The sequence below is a fragment of the Lepus europaeus genome, chromosome X, assembly GCF_033115175.1.
Source record: "Lepus europaeus isolate LE1 chromosome X, mLepTim1.pri, whole genome shotgun sequence".
Classification (NCBI taxonomy): Eukaryota; Metazoa; Chordata; class Mammalia; order Lagomorpha; family Leporidae; genus Lepus; species Lepus europaeus.
In genome coordinates this window covers 107,785,739-107,806,542 of record NC_084850.1, presented here as the reverse complement: position 1 = coordinate 107,806,542, position 20,804 = coordinate 107,785,739, and the positions used below count along the sequence as shown (strand labels likewise).

Below are 20,804 nucleotides of genomic sequence, written 5' to 3'. Positions count from 1 at the left end.
CTACAGTCAATAGTACTTTCATGAAAATCACACATTGCCTTAAAACATAAAACATTATCGCTAACTTGGGACCTAGGAAGTGCAACTGCATGGAGATGGAACTAGGGAAGAGTTCCCTGTCACTGGACAGTATTATTCTGAAAATTTGGCTTTTCCTATTTTATAACTGTTTAACAAGCATTGATACTGGGCAAACAAAATGTGTCATACACACACAATGGATTATTCAGTCCTTAACAGGAAGGAAATTCTGATACATGCTACAACATGGATGAACTTCGAAGACATTATACTAAAGGAAATAAGTCAGATAAAAAAAGAACAAATACTGTGTGATTCCCCTAAAATGAGCTGTTTGGCTAAATTGATAGACAGCAGAACAGTGGTTACCAGAGGTGAAGGAGAGAGGGGAGGGGGAGGGGCAGTTAGTATTTAATGGGTATAGAGTTTCAGTTTGGGAAGAGTTCTGGAGATGGATGGTGGTAACAGCTGCATAACAATATGAGTGTACTTAATGCCATTGAACTGTACACTCAAAACTGGTTAAAATAGTAAATTTTAATGTTATATATATTTTAGTATAATAAAAAGACTAAAAAATGATATTATGTTAAATAAAATTTCCCATAAAGTTATGAAGTTGGGGAAGTAGCAAGTATGTACTTGAATGTGGAAGGAATGAGCTAAAAATATGTTGCTGAGGTGTCCTTATTGAAAAATACAGGAAATTTTGTAATTTATTATGTTTTCAAACAAAAATGATAATCTGGATTTCTTCCATAAGACATATATTACTTAATAAAACAGTTATCAAGAGAAAAAAAACCCCAGTATTTTTGAGTCAATAGTGTTAATGGTAAGTTCTTAGCCATAAAGCTAAATGTTAATTGAGCGTTATGGCTCTGTGATGTGAAGTCTTTTGGGATGATCACCTCAGTGGGCTTCTGGGCACTCCCTAGGAAAGGCAGCTTAGATTTGTTGTATTGGTGTGGGAAGCAATGCATTACAAATGACATTACAGGACCCATTGCACCCAAGAATCCACAACACACAAAAGGAGCTTTTAACTTAAAATAATACAAAAAGAAAAAAAATACAAAAAGGATAAAACAGGTTATTTTTCAAAGAGGAGACATATTATTTCTCTTTTTGGTACTTTTAAAAGCTTTGTTGAGATATCATTCATGAACCACATACTTCACCTATTAAGTGTAGAGTTTGATGATGTTTAATAAGTTTATATAGTTGTAAAAAAATAACATCTCAATTCAGCTTTAGAACATTTCTTTACTCCCTCAAAATTCCTTTGTGTCATATCCAAAAACTCTTTGCTTAACCCAAATTTTAAAAAAATTATAGTTTTCAGCTCTTACAATGAATGTATGATCATTTTGAGGTAATTGTTGTGTATGAGATAAGGGTCTAAGTTCATTTCTTTGCATATGGATAACCAATTGTTGCAGTACCATTTTTCTTCCCCAAAGACTAGTCTTTCTCCATGTTACTGCCTTAGTACTTTTGTTGAAAAAAATTGACCATAAATGTGATGGTTTATTTCTGTACTCTTGTTTTGTTCCATTGATCTATGTGTCTATCCTTATACCAGCACCACACTGTTTTGATCACCGTGGCTATATAGTAAGTTTTGATATCAATCTTCCAACTTTATTCTTCTTTTTCAAAATTGGGCATTTCCATATTAAATTTTAGGACCACCTTATCAAATTCCACAACGAAATTCTACTGTGATGTCAATAAGGGCTACATTGAATCTATAGATCAATACAGAAAAAACTGCCATCATAACACCATTGAATCCTCCAACCCATCAATGTATCTCTCCCCATTTATTTGGATCCTTACTTTCTGTCAGGAATATATGGTAGTTTTCAGTATGCAAATCCTCTACTTCTTTTGTTTCATTTATTCCTAAGTATTTTATTCTTTGTGATATTTCTTTACTTTTTTTTTTTTTTAAAGCCAGGAGCCAGGAACTTCCTCTGTGGCTTTCACATGGGTGCAGGGGCCCAAGGATCCGGGCCATCTTTCACTGCTTTCCCAGGCCAAAGCAGAGAGCTGGATCAGAAGTGGAGCAGCTGGGACTCGAACCGGTGCCCATATGGATGCTAGCACTGCAGCTGGTGGCTTTACCCACTACACCACAGCCCCCTATTTCTTTACTTTTAATTTCAGCATATTTGTGGCTCACATGTAGAAATAGATAATCTGTATATACTGATCTTGTATTTTGTGACCTTGCTATACTTGCCCATTAGTTCTATTGGATTTTTTGGTAGATTCCTTAGGATTTTATGCAATCAAAGTCACATCTCTATGACAGCATGACTTCATTTCTTCCTTTCCAATCTTCATGCCTCAAATTTCTTTTCTTGTCTTACTATACTGTTCAGGACTGTCAGTATAATATTGGATATGAGTGGACAATCCTTATTTTGTTCCTGGTTGTGCAAGTTTTCTATTGCTACTTAACACATGACCATACATTTAGTGGCATCCCCCCAAGTTTATTGATATCTATATTAAAAAAGAAGAAAAGCTACTTTGGAAATATTCACAATATATATTTCTGGTTCTCAGGATGTTTGTGTCATATAGTACTTTTCCACTGACACTGATTGTGGGGCATGAGCGCGGCCAGGCCAGGCCAGGCCAGGCCCCGGGGGCTCCACATGCGCAGCTGCTCCAGGGTGCCCCCGCCCGAGCTGTGCAGAATGAAGCCACGCGGAGCCAAGTAAGATGGCGCCCAGAGGAAGTAAGATGGGCGGAATCCAAAGTTGTTTACCACTAAAACTAACTGGCTGTGCAACATCAGGGGAGGTAACAAAACTAGTAACAAGTGTATAGACATAGGGCTAGTCCTATAGAAATCCCCCCATAAGGTGATTTTTTAAGTGATTGGTTGGCCCTTAGCCCTGCCCCAATGACTCTGCAGTTTTGTGTTATAAAAGGTACTATTATGCAGAAGGTGACTGAGTCCTTGCTAGACTTGGCTCCCCGCTGCGTCTGATTGTCTCGGGGACCAGGAGGCTGGGGAACGGGCGAGCGGCGCACTTACCTTTCCTCGGACCCAGTCCATCCTTGTACGGGTGGACTAAGACCCAACATCTGGCGCCCAACGTGGGTAATGAACAGTTACTTTTCGGCCGAGGCTAAGCGGTCACTCAGGGTAAGTGAAAACCTTAGTATGGTTTATGCAGTTTCGTCCCAAAAGGACCTGGCCTTAAAGGCCTTACGCTATATGTTAAAAAGTGTCTGGGTAGCTGTCATAACCTTGGCCCTTTGGATTCAGATGGCCAATCTCTTTTCTTGGAACACTTGGTCATGGGTGGAAAAACTCACCCTTAAGAGGGAGAGACACTTTGATACCGCGCTTAAAGCATCCTTCCACCCAGACGCTATAACCCTAGCTTCGGAGGGTGAGAGGGAGAAAGAGGAAGTGCAGAACTTGGGAGAGCTTAAAGCCTCAGAGGAAGATGGCAGGGAGAGAAAATGGGCTAAGTTTGGTCAGGAATGCAGAGAGCCTGTGGAGGCAAGAACTGTTGAGGTAAAAACAAAAGTAAAAATCGTCCCGCCTAGCCCATCCACCCTAGAAGGGCCGGGACCACCCCCATACCTCCCCGGGGCAGAGGCAGCCTCCCCCTATGTAGAGCCATGGAACGAGCTTTGTGATCTGGGCACTTATGATTGCCCAGGAGAGGAGAGGAGAAATGAAGCGACCTTTGCGGAAGCTTATCCGGTGGACATAAAGCAGCATAGGGAAGTGAACTCTGGGCCAGGGAACCTGCTGCCTCAGGCCTACCCTGTTAATTTAGCTCCAGGCGGTAACAGAGCTCTGGAGTGGTATCCCTGGGAAGTGAAGGACTTAAAGGAGCTTCGCAAGGCAGTGGTGGAAGATGGGCCAAATTCCCCCTGGGCCCAAACCCTGCTGCAAGATATAGCTTATCAACCATGTGTCCCCGAGGGCTGGTTGGACGTGGCCAAGGCAGTCCTCACAAGTTCACAGTTCATAAAGTGGTGCGCCTTCTTTAAGGAGGAGTGCCGGGTGAGGGCCCAGCCAGCTATCCCTATTACATACGCTATGCTGGCTGGGACTGGGACGGGGGAAGGGTTCTCTACGGGGATCCAGCAAGCTGCGCTGCCTGCTCCATACCGTGAACAAGTGAGGCAGGCAGGACTTAATGCTTGGTACAATCAGGATGAGGGGCCCACCGAATCTCCCATCGCGAGGGTGCGACAAAAGCCAGGAGAGTCATTGCCAGATTTTGTAGCTAGGGTCGAACACAGTCTCCGTTGTAAGTTGCTGGCTGGGGACCTTCGGGATCAGTTTGTTAAAATGCTTGTTTGGGAAGGAATAAATGCTGATCATTGGGTGGCCTGCGCTGGCCTGAGGGAGGCTCGTAAATCCCCAGAGGCAGTTAAAACTAAGGTGGAGCTTTCAGGTGTGGCGGCAACCCCTAAAAGCCCAACACTGCCTCAATGCACTGCGCCTCCAATTCCGCCCATGTGGCCACCCCTTTATGGTTATTCCCCTCCCTTGAATCGCCCGCCGCCATCTTGTAAACAGCGAGCGTGCCTACTCAACCCCACAGCCAGTCCTGCTAGGCCCCGATGACGTGCACAGTCTTCCCTGTAAATGGGGGACCACGGCCTTTCTCTGCACTCTCTTCCAGTCAGTGTAGCCTGTTGCACCCATGCAGGCCACAGCCAGGTACTCTAGGGAGACTAGTCCTTGGGCTGCTTTTTTCCTCTCCATTTACAATTCAATGCTGTCCTCACTAGGAGGGGGAAGAAAAAATGCCTTTGGCTACCACTGGCCTTACCTAAAAGAACAAAAACCTCAATCCATTAACCCTTTCCAACCTAATGAGTCTTTATTTGCAGTTAATAAAACTTTTTCTCCAGCACTACGGAAGTCTCTCATTCCCTGCCGCTTTGTTTCAGATGTGTTTCCCTGTCCTAAGCAATGGGCTCCTATGCTGATGACCAGCTCTTTTCTGTGCTGCTGTAGTGAACTTATCTAAGAGTTTGCACGTGTCTTGAAGGTTTCGTGTTTTATTGGATTTGTCTGTCTTTAATGTTTGAGTGATTACCTAACTCTGATCAGATCTACCCCACAGCCTTGGTTAAAATACTCAGGTTATACTTACTAGTTTTTGGCTAAGCGGTTGACTCTCTAACAGTTTAAATTCTCAAATGGACTCTAACAACTTTGGGATTTCCAGTAGGATCCCTGGAACTCTCAAAGGATGGGACTCTAAATTTGTTAAAGTAACAACTGTTTGAGTCAATTCAAATTACGCAAAGTATATTAAAATGTTGTGAATAATGTCAGACCTGTGCTGTATTCATGTTTTTGCTTTCCAGCTAGAGTGGTCTTATAAAAATGAGAGTAAATTCTGTGTGTACAAGCCCTTATATTGTTAACTAAAGTAAGCCAATACAGATTGGTTCAGAGAATTAAGTTAATGCCAAAGCCCTTCGGTTTGCTTGGTAGCTCACTTGCTCGGTTTTACATGTCTTTGATATGCTTTAAACATGTTTCTCTTAACGATGAAGATCTTTTCAAAGTTGTAAACATGTACTAGTGCCCATGTTTGCTGTCCAGGAGGAGTTATTCTTATGTTACTTAAAAGCATGGAAATGTAATTTTGACTTTTAATTCAGATAATGGTGTGGTATTCAGTAATAACTCAGTGTCTTAAGCCATCTAGGCATCAATGCTAAGCAAAATGTGGGAAAATGTATTGTACTTTTCACATCTTAAATTCGATAAGAGAGACTTTTTGAGTTTGTTAGCATGTATTCTCATAGATTGTCCATACATGACAATTCAAGACTATGTAAAAGTAACTACAGGTGTAAAGTTTCAGAAGGTGTGAGCAAGTCATGAAAGGTTTTAAAAGGTTTACAACTTTAAAATTGTTTACAGAGTTTTCTTTGAGTGCTAATGCCAAAATTACATTGACCTAAAGTTGAAGTAAAAAATGTGCACTAATGTTAGTAAATATCTGGAAATGGTCTAAGTCGTAAATCTTGGAATCAGTTTTTGCAAAAACTGTAACGTCTATTTTAACAGTGTCTGCTTAATGGGTTACTCTGCCATTTCTAAAGTTAGGTCCTTTTTAGCTCTGTTAAATATTTCTAAGTTATGTGAGGATTTTGTGTGCTTATGTTCAAGGTTTTTATTTCTGGTTTATTCAATAACAAAAAAAACCATAAAATTCATGTTCTGTCAAGGTAATCTATTGTGTACTCTACTGTCTCTGTTAAGTTCAAATTGATGAAAAGCATTGCTAAATACCTTTATGATTAGATCTGCTCTAAAAGTGTTAAGATCACCCTGTCTAATAAAGGGCTATCATTTCAGGATGTTAAAAAATTCTATTCTAACCAGATACTCTAAGTTCTCTTGGCACCTTTAACAAACTTTCTAAAAATCAAAGTTCTAAATTCTCTAAACTTTTGGTATCTCCAAAAGGGCCCCTGGAGATATCAAAAGGTATATCTCTCATCTTACAGAGATAATAACCAATTGGGATGTTTAAAAGTTCTGCCAAGATGTAAAATGATTCAACACTCTACTAAAATTCCTCACAACCCACAGGAACAGGCTATGGTGGAAAAAAACCATCAATGCCTCAAAAAAAAAAAAGGAGGGGGGGAATGGCTACCCCCCATCTACAGTTACATAGGCCTTGTTTACTATCAATATTTTAAATTTTTCAAAAGGGTCAAGCGAGTCAAGGTTCCTAAAACATTGGGGACATTTAACCCCTAAACCTCAGAGATGGAGAGACCCTCTCACCTGACTCTGGAGAGGGCCTGACCCGCTGATTCAGTTGGGAAGAGGATTTGGCTGTGTGTTCCCCATAGGGGAGTTGACTCCAATTTGAATACCGGCCAGAAATATCAGGCCTATGCCCGATGCAAGTAACAACCCACCCAGGGAGCAGTTTGCCCCTGAGGGAGATCCCCTTGTCTTTCCTCTTCCAGAAATGGATGAAAATCGAAATCGAAAGGCAGGCAATGATGTGGACACTACTCTTCGCTGTGATCCTGACGAGAAGTGCCCAGCCCAGTGACTGGGGATTCGATGACCCAAACGTGATCATCAAAATACTTCACGAGGACCTGAAAAAGACGAAGAGAACTCCAAGAAAGCCTCTTTTGGACGAGCCTTAATGGACTCTTTCCCTACCTCTTCTCTCTTCTTGCCCTGCTTTTAATCCTTGCTATTGGCCCATGCATAATGAATAGGCTTATACAGTTTATACAACAGCACATAGAGGCAACAAGGGTAAGACAGGTTGAGGTTCATTACCAGAGGCTGCTAGCCACAGAGGGCTACGATCCCCTGAACTGGGGAAGCGCCCCCGGTGCTCTCCACATTGCCAATGACGGGTAAGATTCCGGATGGACCGGAACAACCTAAGACAGGCGGTGGAGAAAGCTCACCACGCCCCCATAATTACAAGTCACGTGACACCCCAAGACGGGTAAAGCACCCAGCGTCCTGCACCAACCTAAGACAGGGCTCATGGCCAAGCTGCCTGGGTTACCAATGACGGGTAAGGGCAAGGACGGCTGGGGGCAACCTAAGACAGGGACCGCGTGCTAAAACAAAAGGGGAATCTGTGGGGCATGAGCGCGGCCAGGCCAGGCCAGGCCAGGCCCCGGGGGCTCCGCATGCGCAGCTGCTCCAGGGTGCCCCCGCCCGAGCTGTGCAGAATGAAGCCACGCGGAGCCAAGTAAGATGGCGCCCAGAGGAAGTAAGATGGGCGGAATCCAAAGTTGTTTACCACTAAAACTAACTGGCTGTGCAACATCAGGGGAGGTAACAAAACTAGTAACAAGTGTATAGACATAGGGCTAGTCCTATAGAAATCCCCCCATAAGGTGATTTTTTAAGTGATTGGTTGGCCCTTAGCCCTGCCCCAATGACTCTGCAGTTTTGTGTTATAAAAGGTACTATTATGCAGAAGGTGACTGAGTCCTTGCTAGACTTGGCTCCCCGCTGCGTCTGATTGTCTCCGGGACCAGGAGGCTGGGGAACGGGCGAGCGGCGCACTTACCTTTCCTCGGACCCAGTCCATCCTTGTACGGGTGGACTAAGACCCAACAACTGATACTTCAATATACTCATGGAAACACTTGTTGGGGTTTCTGTCCATCCAATTAGAAAGAGTGGGATGAGATTCCAAACCCAAAGTAAGCAGCAGTGTACTTCAATTGACAGTTTCAGGAGGCAAGTAGCACAAAGACAATCACCACTGGGCAGGGGCCCACTACCCAGCTGGTTTTACGCCATTATTTGCCAAAGTCAGCTCTTAGAACGAGGTGGGACCCTCAGATGCTACCAGTAGCTTAGCCTCTGAAGGTCCCTCAGATAGGCCTTGTTGCAGACATTTGAGTGCAAATCGACAGGACTGCAACTTCATGGGAAATTTAGCTTTGGCATTTCCTGACTGGCACTCTCCTTAAACAGCTAAGCTTAACTTTGTACTAACTTACTTGTCAGTTCTCAAATTGCTCAAAAATATTATTACCAGATTATGGTAGAATTATCATTTTTTTCCCTTTAGGAAACTTCTGAGTTCTAAAAATATGCTTTTCGAAGCAGGACTGCTAATTTGATGTCATCTCTAAAAAGCAAAACAGTAAATCTAGAGTTGTAGTTTTCCATTCCTAACTGTAGAGCAGATGGAAAAATTTTATTTAACTTTTCCTAAACAGTAAAAATTTCAATAAGGATATCAGCCATATAAAAGGGGGAAGATTATAAGTACCAACTTATTTCTAATATAATATTTTAAAATATCAACTTATTAGAAATGCTTATTTATAACTTAATATCCTAAATACTTCTAAATCAAGTTGCCACTTGCACCTTGCTTTTTAATGTTTTGTTAATTCAATCACTGATTAGACATTTGGAAAACATAATTTTCCCTCAAAAATAATCTTAATTAAGTGGAGGTATCACTTTTATTATGGAGACAGCAGTGTATAACAAATGCTAGCAGCTGTTTAGAGGTATGACAGATGGTGGGTGTACGTTTAAAACTTAGTTGTCAAAGTTTGGCAGACAGAGATAAATGTGTCACTTAACAATGTTTTGTAACATTGTTGACTTAACAAGTAAACATTCATTCTGTTAAAGGAAAATTTCTACAAGAAATTAAAAGTGAGAACTACCACTAGATAACGTTTGCAAAAGTTTTTTTTTTTAATCTGAAAAATCTCTTGTGTTTTCAATCCATCAAAAAGTCATCTGTCAACTCACTATCCAATATACCACATACAAATTTCATCCCCTAACTAACTCAAAATATCATTAAAGGACAAACTACAATTTGACATAACTTCTCAAGAAAGCCCAACTGATGACCGAGTGAGTAACATTTCATTATTTTATATTAGACTTGTGTAATTGGCACTTATACTTGAAGAATGAATTCAGGGTGAAACCAGTTTTTCCATGCTCTACTGGATTGAATAGTGAATTCACAAAAGTCATGCCCACCCAGAACCTCAGAATGTGAGCATATTTGCAAATGTCATTTCTTAAGAGGCGGTCATATTGGATTTGGGTGGGCTCTAAATCAAATGACCGTTGTCCTTTTAAGAAGGCCATGTGAAGAGACAGACACATGCTCAGAGGAGAATGACATGTGATGACTGAGGCGGAGATGGGAGTGATGTGTCTATAAGCCAAGGACCACCAGGGATTGCAGGCGACCACCAGAAGCTGGGAGAAGCAAGGCATGGACAGATTCTGCCCTCCAGCCTTTGGAGGAAGCATGTCCCTGCTGACATTTTGACTTACGACCTTCTAGCTCATACAACTGTGAATCAACTTCTCTTGTTTTAGGTGATCCAGTTTTTGTACTTTGTTACAGCAACCCTAGCAAACTAACACACATGCCAAACCGTATTTTACTAAAATTCATCCATAGATAGGTTGTGTCTGTGAGCCATCTCAGCATGAGCACTTTAACTTTATAACACAGACATATTGGGCCAAGCAGTTCCTTCTCACATCTCTGTATTTCTATACAAAATGAGGGGCAGCATATGTGTGCCAGGATGAAACTGATTAGACAACAAATACTTAGAGGTCTCTAGACCTATTTCTTTTCTTTTAAGATTTATTGATTTATTTGAAAGTCAGAGTTACAGAGAGGCAGAGGCAGAGAGAGAAAGAGGTCTTCCATCTACTGGTTCACTCCCCAATTGGCCGCAACGGATGGAGCTGTGCCCATCCAAAGTCAGGAGTCAGGAGCTTCTTTTGGGTCTCCCACCTGGGTGCAGGGGCCCAAGTACTTGGGCCATCTTTCACTGCTTTCCCAAGGCCACAGCAGAGAGCTGGATTGGAAATGCAGCAGCTGGGACTTGAACCGGTACCCACATGGGATGCCGGCACTGCAGGTGGTGGATTTACCTGCTACGCCACAGTGCTTTTCCCTCTAGACCTATTTCTAACTACAGATTCAACTACATAAATGTGCTTTCACAGGGCCAGCGCTGTGGCGTAGTAGGTTAAACTGCCATCTGCAGTGCCAGCATCTCATACGCATGCTGGTTCAAGTCTTGGTTGCTCCACGCTAATGCACCTGGGAAAGCAGCAGAGGATGGCTCAAGTGCTTGGGCTCCTGTACCCATGTGGGAGACCTGGAAGAAGCTCCTGGCTCCTGGCTTTGGCTTGACCCAGATCTGGCCATTGTGGCCACTTAGGGACTGAACCAGAGGATGGAAGATCTCTCTCTCTCTCTCTGTCTTTCCCTTTCTCTGTAATTCTGACTTTCAAATAAGTAAATAAATCTTAAAAAAGTGTTTTCACTAGCATTGAAATCTGAAAGCATTTCCCTCTTAGTGGAATCAGTTATTTGTCCTTTCAATGTCAATTCTTTCAACAGGGCAGAAGTTGTATTCTGTCCAAATAAAGTTGACTAAGGTTTTTTTTGAATTTTAAACTTGATATAATTTTAAAGGGATAACTAGAAAAAATAAGGACTCATATGATCCCCAGTCTTCCTTAGTGGCTTAACATTTTCTTTTTGTCAGTTTAAAAATTATGGCTTCAAATTTAGCTACTTAGAGTATTACTGAATTAACAGGTTACTATCAATATAATAAATTACACAAAATGGCTCAGTGGGATAAGTAACCTTAATCAATCCATAGTTCCTTTTTTTTTTTTTTTGACAGGCAGAGTGGACAGTGAGAGAGAGAGACAGAGAGAAAGGCCTTCCTTTTTGTTGTTGGTTCACCCTCCAATGGCTGCCGCGGCCGGCGCACTGCGGCCAGCGCACCGTGCTGATCCGAAGGCAGGAGCCAGGTGCTTCTCCTGGTCTCCAATGCGGGTGCAGGGCCCAAGGACTTGGGCCATCCTCCACTGCACTCCCGGGCCACAGCAGAGAGCTGGCCTGGAAGAGGGGCAACCGGGACAGAATCCGGCGCCCCAACCGGGACTAGAACCCGGTGTGCCGGCACCACAAGGTGGAGGATTAGCCTGTTGAGCCGCGGCGCTGGCCTTCCATGGTTCTTAAAACTATACCATTGGGTGCTGTTACTCAGAATCCTTAAAAAGGAATCGGTTTTGATTCTGCCAAATAATCTAAAATCAAGCATGTCATCAGAAAGAAGGAAAAGGAATGGCCAGTGTTTGAAAAACTTCTTCTCGAGAGTTGGTCACTTCAATATTTCTTTATGAATGCATATCAGAAGTATTTTTTAATATATATATATTTTTTAGACAGTGAGAGAGAGAGAGAGAGACAGAGAGAAAGGTCTTCCTTCTGTTGGTTCACCCCCCCCAATGGCCGCTATGTCTGGCGCTGCGCCGATCCGAAGCCAGGAGCCAGGTGCTTCCTCCTGGTCTCCCATGAGGGTGCAGGGACCCAAGCACTTGGGCCATCCTCCACTGCCTTCCCGGGCCACAGCAGAGAGCTGGACTGGAAGAGGAGCACCCGGGACTAGAACCCGGCATCCATATGGGATGCCAGTGCTGCAAGTGGAGGATTAACCAAGTGAGCCAAGGTGCCGGCCCCAGAAGTATTTAATTACTTAAAAAATCTTTCTCCTGATTGGATTTCTCTATATTGTAGTCACCTGAATACTTCATCGATGATATTTTATTATTGACATGTAGCCTGTTGGCTGTGACATGAGAGATTAATAAACCTTACTTACAGGATGCAGAGTGTGAAGGCTTATGCCATTGTTAATTAAGCTTTCATTTAATGATGGCTTAGTTTGGAAATTCAGAACTACCTGCATCCAAACACTGGCCAGGGCTTTGCCTCCTGGTCAGTCACCTCAGGAGCATTCTGGGGTTCATGTACAGCACGTGTCTTCAAAGCTGGGAGATACCTTGTCTTTTTAATGGCCGTGGCTCATTTTCAGTGTAATACAGTGGGCTTCCAAACTGAGCCATAGTGATGGGGCACATGCAGATAAAAAAAGAACTCAAAGGGAGTTTGACTGTTTTCCCTTACTAAGATCTGTGAACCTCTCCTGAAGTTGTGACAATTTCTACCCAATGGTGCTGTAGTTACTCAAAATCAGTATTTCCAGTAAGCTCCAAGAATTTCTGCTGGGGAGGGGAGTGAGTGGCAGCCTGACCGAGTTCTGTGTCTGAATGTCTGTTCCTCCCCATGCAAACCAACAGTGTTCCTCCATGTTCCCTGTGGCCTCAAGCTCCCTGCGCCCAGACACCCTGTTGTCTTGTTAAGAAAACCACAACTCTGAACCCACTTGGGCTCTCCTGAGCCTCTAAATTATAAAAAGTCCTTGATTGAAAGGCCAGTGAATCTCCTCCGCAATGACCTAACCACTGACTGCCCTGAAATAAATAAAACCGCCACTAAGCTGCAGTGTCTTCCAAATTCCCCGACTGGCTAGTTCTACCACGGTGTCTGACTTCCCTGGGGAATTCACAATTAGGAAGCTTCCGCGTCCTGTGACTCAGTGAGAGTGAACAATAGGTAGTGAACTAACCAATGAATGGGGGTCAAGTTCCAATTCAAATAACATGTAAGGATAACAATAAAGACTAAGATGAAGAAGACGATCAGGACAAAGGGATGCTGTGAGCTATCCACAAAGTAGAATGAGTTTCAGGGTTGTTTGAGTACCCAAGTTATTTGAAAGAAATGTAATCTGAAATGTCCTCAAATTATTTTTAGTTAAATTATCTAATGAGCCAATTCCTTATCTTCCTGAGTATATTTCTAAACTCTATTTTTCCAGGTCTCTTGCATCTAAGTAGGCATGTAACTAGCACTTGCCAGTGGCATGTGGGCAAAAGCGATACCGCCCATTTCCAAACTTGACCCTGCAAGATTCTCTATATTCTCTTTTATCTGCTGACTGGGTGCAAAGGATGCAGTGGAAGATTCATGATGCTGAGAGATAGCAGAGCCACACAATGGAAGAGGCCTGGGTCTCTGAATGACTTGTGTGTGGAAGAGATCTCCCTTACCTATCTGCATTGGACTGTGAGGCAAGAAATTAGCTTTTTATTCTGTTAAGCCACTCAAACTTTAGGCAGTGTCTCTTTCTCTCTCTCTCTCTCTCTCTCTCATACACACACACACACACACATATACATACATGCATATATATATATATATATATATATATATATACCTATATATAACATAAAAAAGCGGAACTATGTTTGATACCTACAACTGTACTTTTAGCATTAAGTTCAAACACAATGCAACACTCTTAGCTTAGCTTTTCTCAAACTGGTCCCTATCAAAACAGGGCTCAACAGGGTCTGCAACTCAATTAGTTTGAGATGCTGTTAAACAATGAACAGGTTTCTTTGCTTTAGGACACCTCAGAGCTGTTAGATACATTGTGAACCTGTATAAAGGGACTAAAGAATGTAGCATTTCCTAAACTTATTTAGACACTCAATAACCAATAAATTTAAAATCTACTTCTCCTTTCCACCACAGCAACCTCCTCATTTCCATACCTATTGCTACCTCCCAGAGCAAGGTTCTGTATAGTACATTCTGGGAAATTTTGCTTTACTATAATTTATAACATAGGGTTTGTTAATCAGCACTAAACAGTTCTAGGTATCTCAAAGCAAGTATAATTTTCTTATTAAGGGAAGGTTTTTTTTAAAAGAAGGCCAACATGTATTAATACTATCAGAACCACACAAGAAATTTTCACTGCTTAAGTGGACCAAGTTCTGTAAGAAAGTTATTTTTATTTAAATTGTGGCTTAAATGAAGGCAAACATGAATGGGAAATTTCTGTTCTGTGTATTCCAATTTGCAGTCAATGAAGCCTGTCATATTCAATGATGAAATGCACTCTTCTGTTTTAAAGGGAAGATATCAAGTCTATGAAATTCGGTTACGTCAAGTATAAAATGTGTGTGTGAATACAGTCTACTGTGTAACATTTCATTTGATTTTCTTTCTTCTATACTCATTCCTAAGGCATAATGTTTTAAAACAACGTGTAAAGCAATAAAAAGTAGGCCCTTGGCATCTATGGGATTCAATCACCTGGGGACTGAAAATATTGGAAAAAAATTGTGTTTGAATGGAACATGCACTGATGTTTTCCTTGTCATTATTCCCTACATAATACTTTATAACAACTATTTATGTAGTATTGACATTGTCTTAGGTATTTAAGTGATCTAGGGATGCTTTAAAGCACAGGAGGGTACATGCCTAGGTTCTATGCAAATACTATGCCAATTGACATAAGGGACTTGTGCGTCCATGGGTCCCAGGGGTCCTGGAACCAGCCTCAGCAGGGATGACTCTAATCCCAGTGAAAGTCAATGGGTTCATCTAACAGAAATATAGTCCACTAAATTAGGGTTGTGCTCTACTCTTTCTAAAAACTCACATACTATTTGTATGCATTATATATATAGTTGATAAATACAAATATATACAATATATAATTGATATATACAATATCGATGTACATTGATAAATACAAAATATATATTGTATATATAAAATATACATTATTGATAAATACAAACATATATATATTTCCCTCTCATCCCCGTGGCTTGCTAGGCTATACTGCATTTGTACTACACATATTCTTCCTTCCTTCCTATCTCCCTCTCTCTTTTTTCCTTTCTCTTTCCCTTTCCCTTCCATGGCTTGTACTTTTAAGGAACTTATATTCTTTTTTAATATACTTTTTGTTAATATATAGAGATCAGATTTCATAATTTCATAGATACGATTTCAAGAATATAATGATACTTTCCTCTCTCCTACCCTCCTCCTTCCTTTCTTTCCTTTTCATTTTTTTTTTGCGATATCATACTTTCAATTTACTTTATAAACACAGGCACAGTGCTCCTCTAAACAAAGAGCCCTACAAGTATTTTAATCATGACTAGTGAATGGCTGATCTCCCGTATTTCTCAAAGACTTCAAGAATAGAAAAAGTATTATGATGGACATCTGGGAATTCATGTAAAGTAAAAAGGTAAATAGTCAATTTACAAAAAAAAAAAAAAAGAAAAAAGATGAAAAAGCAGACTTACATCTAGTAGTGTATGAAGATGCTGATCCTGGAAAACACTGTGTAGAAAATCTAGGTCTTTTTCACTGCAGTCTGTAAGTGCGTGAATCTCTTCCAGGCTGTCCAGCACCTGTGAAACTGCTCCTAAGCAGGGGACAAAGAGAAAACAGCCAGTACAGAAAGTCAGTGTCAAACTAACCTTTGTGACCTAAATCTTCCACTTAAGAATAGTGACCTACCATCATAACTTGAAAGGCTAATGTCTTCACTGAAGGATAAACTGAACTGAATTTCATATCATTTAAGGACAGAGTATTTTCAGAGCTTATGTTTCTAAAAATATACTTGTGTGCTGTTCATTAAAAAAAAAAAAAGCTTGAAACTTGTATTGTTTGAATGAAGGAAACTCATCAACTGTAACTGAGCTATTAGAAGATTTGGGTGCATCAGGAGAGTATGAATTCAGAACCCCAAGATGTTTTGAAACATTACAGAAACACCACAGTGGACCTTTCTACACAATTGCATTCCATCAAGCGCTGAAAGGACAGCCAGCTGTAGAACTGGGGACAAACCTTTGAGAACCTTTAAGAAGCTCCTGCTTCTTAAAAAATTAGCTTAGGATTTTTAAGGCTCAAACTTGAGTTAACAGAAATCTTGGTCCACCCCTCTTTGTCTTTACATACAAAGAGACCCCAAGTCATTCTCATTCTGTAGGGCCCATCTTATTCAGAAGACAAAGAGTAGGCATGCTGATTAACACCTCCAAATACTATGCTGCATTTAAAGGCAAATTGTTTTTGTAGGATAACACATCTGGAAGTATTGTCATTTCCTTTAAATTTCCTCCTAAACCAGGAACTCAGGCAAATACCAGCAGGGAAAGATAGATATGGAGGAGCAACACAGTAATGCACAGAGCCTTAAAGAAACGATCAGTCTAATTTATCCTGCAGACAACGTACTTATATATACTCCATAGAAAAAGAACATGAGGCTGGGCTATGGGACATGTGTATTCACCAGAGAAATTCAGACAGTAAGTGCCTCACCACACATATGAGTTTTTGGATCATGTCTTCTCAACCAGGGGCAATTCTGCTCTCCAAAGGGACATTTCTTAATGCCTGGAGATCTTTTCGTGTGTTACGACAGCAGTAGGAGGAGAACAGGAATGTTGCTAAGTATCCTGCAATGCCCAGGACAGTACCCCTACAACAAATTAACTGGCCCCAAATGTCAGTGGTGTTGAGGTTGAGGTTGAGAAATCCTCTTTCACATAAAGATACATTTCTGTTGGAACTCTACGTGGTGTCCAACGCTTCTTGTTTTAGAACTCATCCACTCTCATGCACTTATTGGTAAGAATATAAATCAGTACCCCTTTATCAGAAAGCAATCTGGGAACATATATCAAAGAGCCTTAAAAATGCTCATGCACTTTGATTCAGTAACTCCATTTATAAAACCAACCTTAAGGAAAAACAAGGGACAAAGATTTATATATAAGAATAGTTATCATACAAAATAGAAAACAAATTTAGTAATTAAAGGAAGATTCCAAAAATTATAGAACATCTATGTAATGGAATATGTAGCCAAATGTTCAGTTGTTTTTTGAAGAATTTTAAAGATACAGGGAGATCATTTATGATATAAAATTCAAGAAAGCAGAATGCAAAATCACATAAACTTATATTCCCAAAACATAATGCATATACACAAACTTAGGAAAAAAAACAGAATGAAATACCCCAAAAGACAACAGTAGTTATCTTTATTTTCCTCTTTATACTTCATTCTGTTCTTGTCCATATGTTCCAAGTTTTCTACAATAGCCAAAAAAACCCTATACAAACTGCTGACTTTTGCAGCACTATTTAATTATGTTAAAGATTTGGGGCTTAAGCCACAGATCATGTGGTTATCCACATGGACATTACTGTGGTTATTTTTAATTTTTTTTTATTTTGAGATAATTGTAGACTTATATGCAGTTGTTAAAAAAAAAACCCAGTGATCTCATGTACCTCTTAACGAGTTTCCTCCAATAGTAACATCTTGCAAAACTGTAGTACAATATCACAACCAGGACATTGATGCTGATACAGTCAAGCTATAGAACGTTCCATTACCACAAGCATTCCCATGAACATTCCACTGCCCCTTTTATAGCCACGCCCATTTCCCTCCCACCTTTCCACCATTTGTTAGCTCATGACCTCCACAAGGAGTATCACCAGACACTCTGTGGGTTACTTAGTGTGTACTTGCTTAGCTTTTTTTGGAGCTATAAGGTCCTTAAGGAAAGTTTATATTTATAACATTCACAAAGTATTATATAGTAAGTATTTAAGGAAACATCATGATAACAGCAGCTCTGATTCTTGAATGTTTATTATATGCCAGGCACAACCTCAGGACAACACAGGAAAGTAAAGACATTATCCTCCCTTTCTAGATAGGGAACTGAGGTTCTGAGGGGACGAGGAAGGTCACAGCCAGTAAGTGGTAGAGTTAGGACTCAATCCTGGATATGTTTGGCTCCAAAATCTATGCTGTGCCTAACGTACAACACTAATTGGCTGTGCTGGGGAGACGTATAGGAAGCCTTCAACAAGAGCTATGTGTGATTTATGCATGGATTTGAAGATTGGGAAAGCACTTAAGCAGTGCCTTGCTGGATCAAACAATAACCAAAATGCTTATCAAATGCTCCTGTTTCCTTGCCGGGTGCTAGGCAGGGGCTTCAGAGAAAAGAGTGACAGAATCCGTGGCCTCAAGGAGTGGGATCTCAAGCTGGTGTGTCCAGTAGGCATACCACACCTTGAAGTAAATAATAGGGAGCTGGGGGTGACCTCAGAAACGCGGTGGATGAGCAGGGATTCACCACCTGCACATAGGTAAGAATCTGTGCTCATGGTCCAAGTGGATACTTTGCTGGGAGGCACAAAGGCATCTCTCAACCTGCAACTCCAGGAAGCAAGACTCACAGTCTCAACAGGTCTCTCTGAACTGACTTATATGCCCAAATGCAGTAAACTTGGTGGGTTCTCAATAATGAAAAGAAGTGTTTCATTAGGTGTGTTGAAGCTGTGTATTTCAGGCTCTGAAAAGTGCTCTTAATTTTAAGTTTCTGTAATATTAGGGAAGAAAATCATAGTTTTCATTCCATCTCCCCATCATCTTTTCATTGAGAAAACATGTATTTTTGGCCTAACCTCAAGATCTTTCTTCACCCATGATCATTTTAACATCTTCACTTTATACTAATGTTCTAGTTCCATTGTTTCTCTGAATACAACCAGCAGAACCACAGAGTACATGCTTGGTCTGATCAACATGTATAGTTGATACGTGTACTTCAGTACCAAGGCTGCCTAAATGTCCTGTAATTTTAAAATTCATTATAAAATACAGATGGACACCAAGACATTTTGGGGGCTTTTCTATTGCTCTTTGTTTCAGCTTTTATACATTGAGGCAGTAGTGATACTTAATACAATGCAACACACACACATACATGCTATTAAGCTGTGACTAGTATTCACCGTGTAAACTGACACTGTCATATGTAAAAGAACTATTCACTTTTCCCAAAGATGGAAAAGGATATTTTCCCTGCAAAACCTCTGGCTACACTTGTAACTACCCTGAAAAGAAGTCAATCAATAAACAGTGCATGAGTTCACCTCAGAGGGTAGTTCACATAATGGCAGGACTGTGGGCATTCTATTCATGTCTGTATTCTGGGCAGCACTTTGCAGAGTGCTATATAGAAAAAGACACTTGATTAAAATGATTTTTTTTTTCCCTTGGAAGGTTCTAGAGAACTGAAAATAAATGATGAGATTGAAAGACTAAATCAGAAAACAGTTTCTTTCATCTTACAGCACGATGTTTCCTCAAAGTCCTAAGGAAAATTAATTGAATATTTATATCTGTATTGAAGTTCATAATTTCCAGACTGCTTTTACACTCATCATCTTATGTGACTCCATAATAATACTGTCGAGCAGGCAAGTGCTTTTCTATTTGACAAGTTGGAAGCTCAGTGTGGTTAAAATGACCTTTCCAAGAGACAGAGGCAGTGAGGAGCGTGAACCCTGGACCCCAGGTCTCTGACTCCCAGTCAGGTGCTCCTCCTACCACAGATGGGATCCTCTGAAATAAGTCTTACCCTCAGTAAAGTACTGGAATAATTTGCCTTTGGTAAAGAGCTGATGCTCAATTTCTACTCTCTCTTTGATCTCAATTTCACTTATTCTATAAAAGTGAATTCTAGCCCTTGGCTCAAACTTGCACATTAATGAGTGTACTAGAAGCAATCATGCTCTGCCTTCGGAATAGGTTTTTACTTTCTGCATAACTCATCTGGTAATCAAGTTTGTATCTAAAAATCAGGTTGATAATCACACCTTTTCACTTGCAATAGTTATACTTTTTCATAGAATCTCACTGATACGTGTAGTTCGGTTTTTTTTGCTATTATGAAATAACAGCCAAAAAAAAGTATAAATGTCAACTGTTTTAAAAATGTTTTCTAAGTCTACTTCTTTAAAGAGGAATATGCTTTTAAGGCCAAGAAAAGCTTTGGATCTAGAGCAGTTTCATCGCAAGAGAGGAAAAGTCTCATAAAAAAGTTGACCGAGTAAAAATAACCCAGAAGGAGGACAAAAAAATAAACAGTAGAATGTTTACACTAAAAAGTTCTCCGTGTTAAAGTACACTGAGTCTTTCTTAAGTTTTCCCTTCTACATTTTACTATGAAAAATTTCAAAAACATAGAAAGTTTTAAATAATTGTACCTACTACCTAGTAACAATTGTACAGTTTGTTGTATGTGCATTATTGTATGCATATCCATCTATCCATTCATCAATTTCCCTAATTTTTAATCACTCAAAGTTAATGGCAGAGTAGCTAGCATCAGTGTACTTCACCCCTGTACACCTCAGTAAAGAAATTTTAAGATTTTTTTCTCTCTCTAGGGTAAAACTTACATGGCGATACATAAAACTTAAGTGTATCACTGGATGAGTTTTGATACAACCATGTCATCCCTAAAGTTATTTCAATAAAGATTTATATGTATTTCTTAAATTATATGTATAGCTATGAAAACCAGTATTACTGAGCAAATTCAGCATCTGACTCTAGTCTAGCTTCTCCTGAAAAGTATATATAATAACTTATTTGCTATTATATTAGTGATCCATCAACACAGCACTATATCACTACATATGCAGTCTTAT

General features: G+C 40.4%; 1 protein-coding gene across 6 annotated transcripts in view; it reads right to left on the bottom strand.

The window, feature by feature from the left end:
* Positions 1–20,804, bottom strand: part of CASK (calcium/calmodulin dependent serine protein kinase) — a 377,037-nt gene that overhangs the window by 72,549 nt on the left and 283,684 nt on the right. For all 6 annotated transcript variants that reach the window (XM_062184520.1, XM_062184522.1, XM_062184523.1 and 3 more), the window contains exon 11: positions 15,572–15,693. In XM_062184520.1, the coding sequence (XP_062040504.1) occupies positions 15,572–15,693 (122 nt within the window). The remainder of the gene's footprint in view (positions 1–15,571; positions 15,694–20,804) is intronic.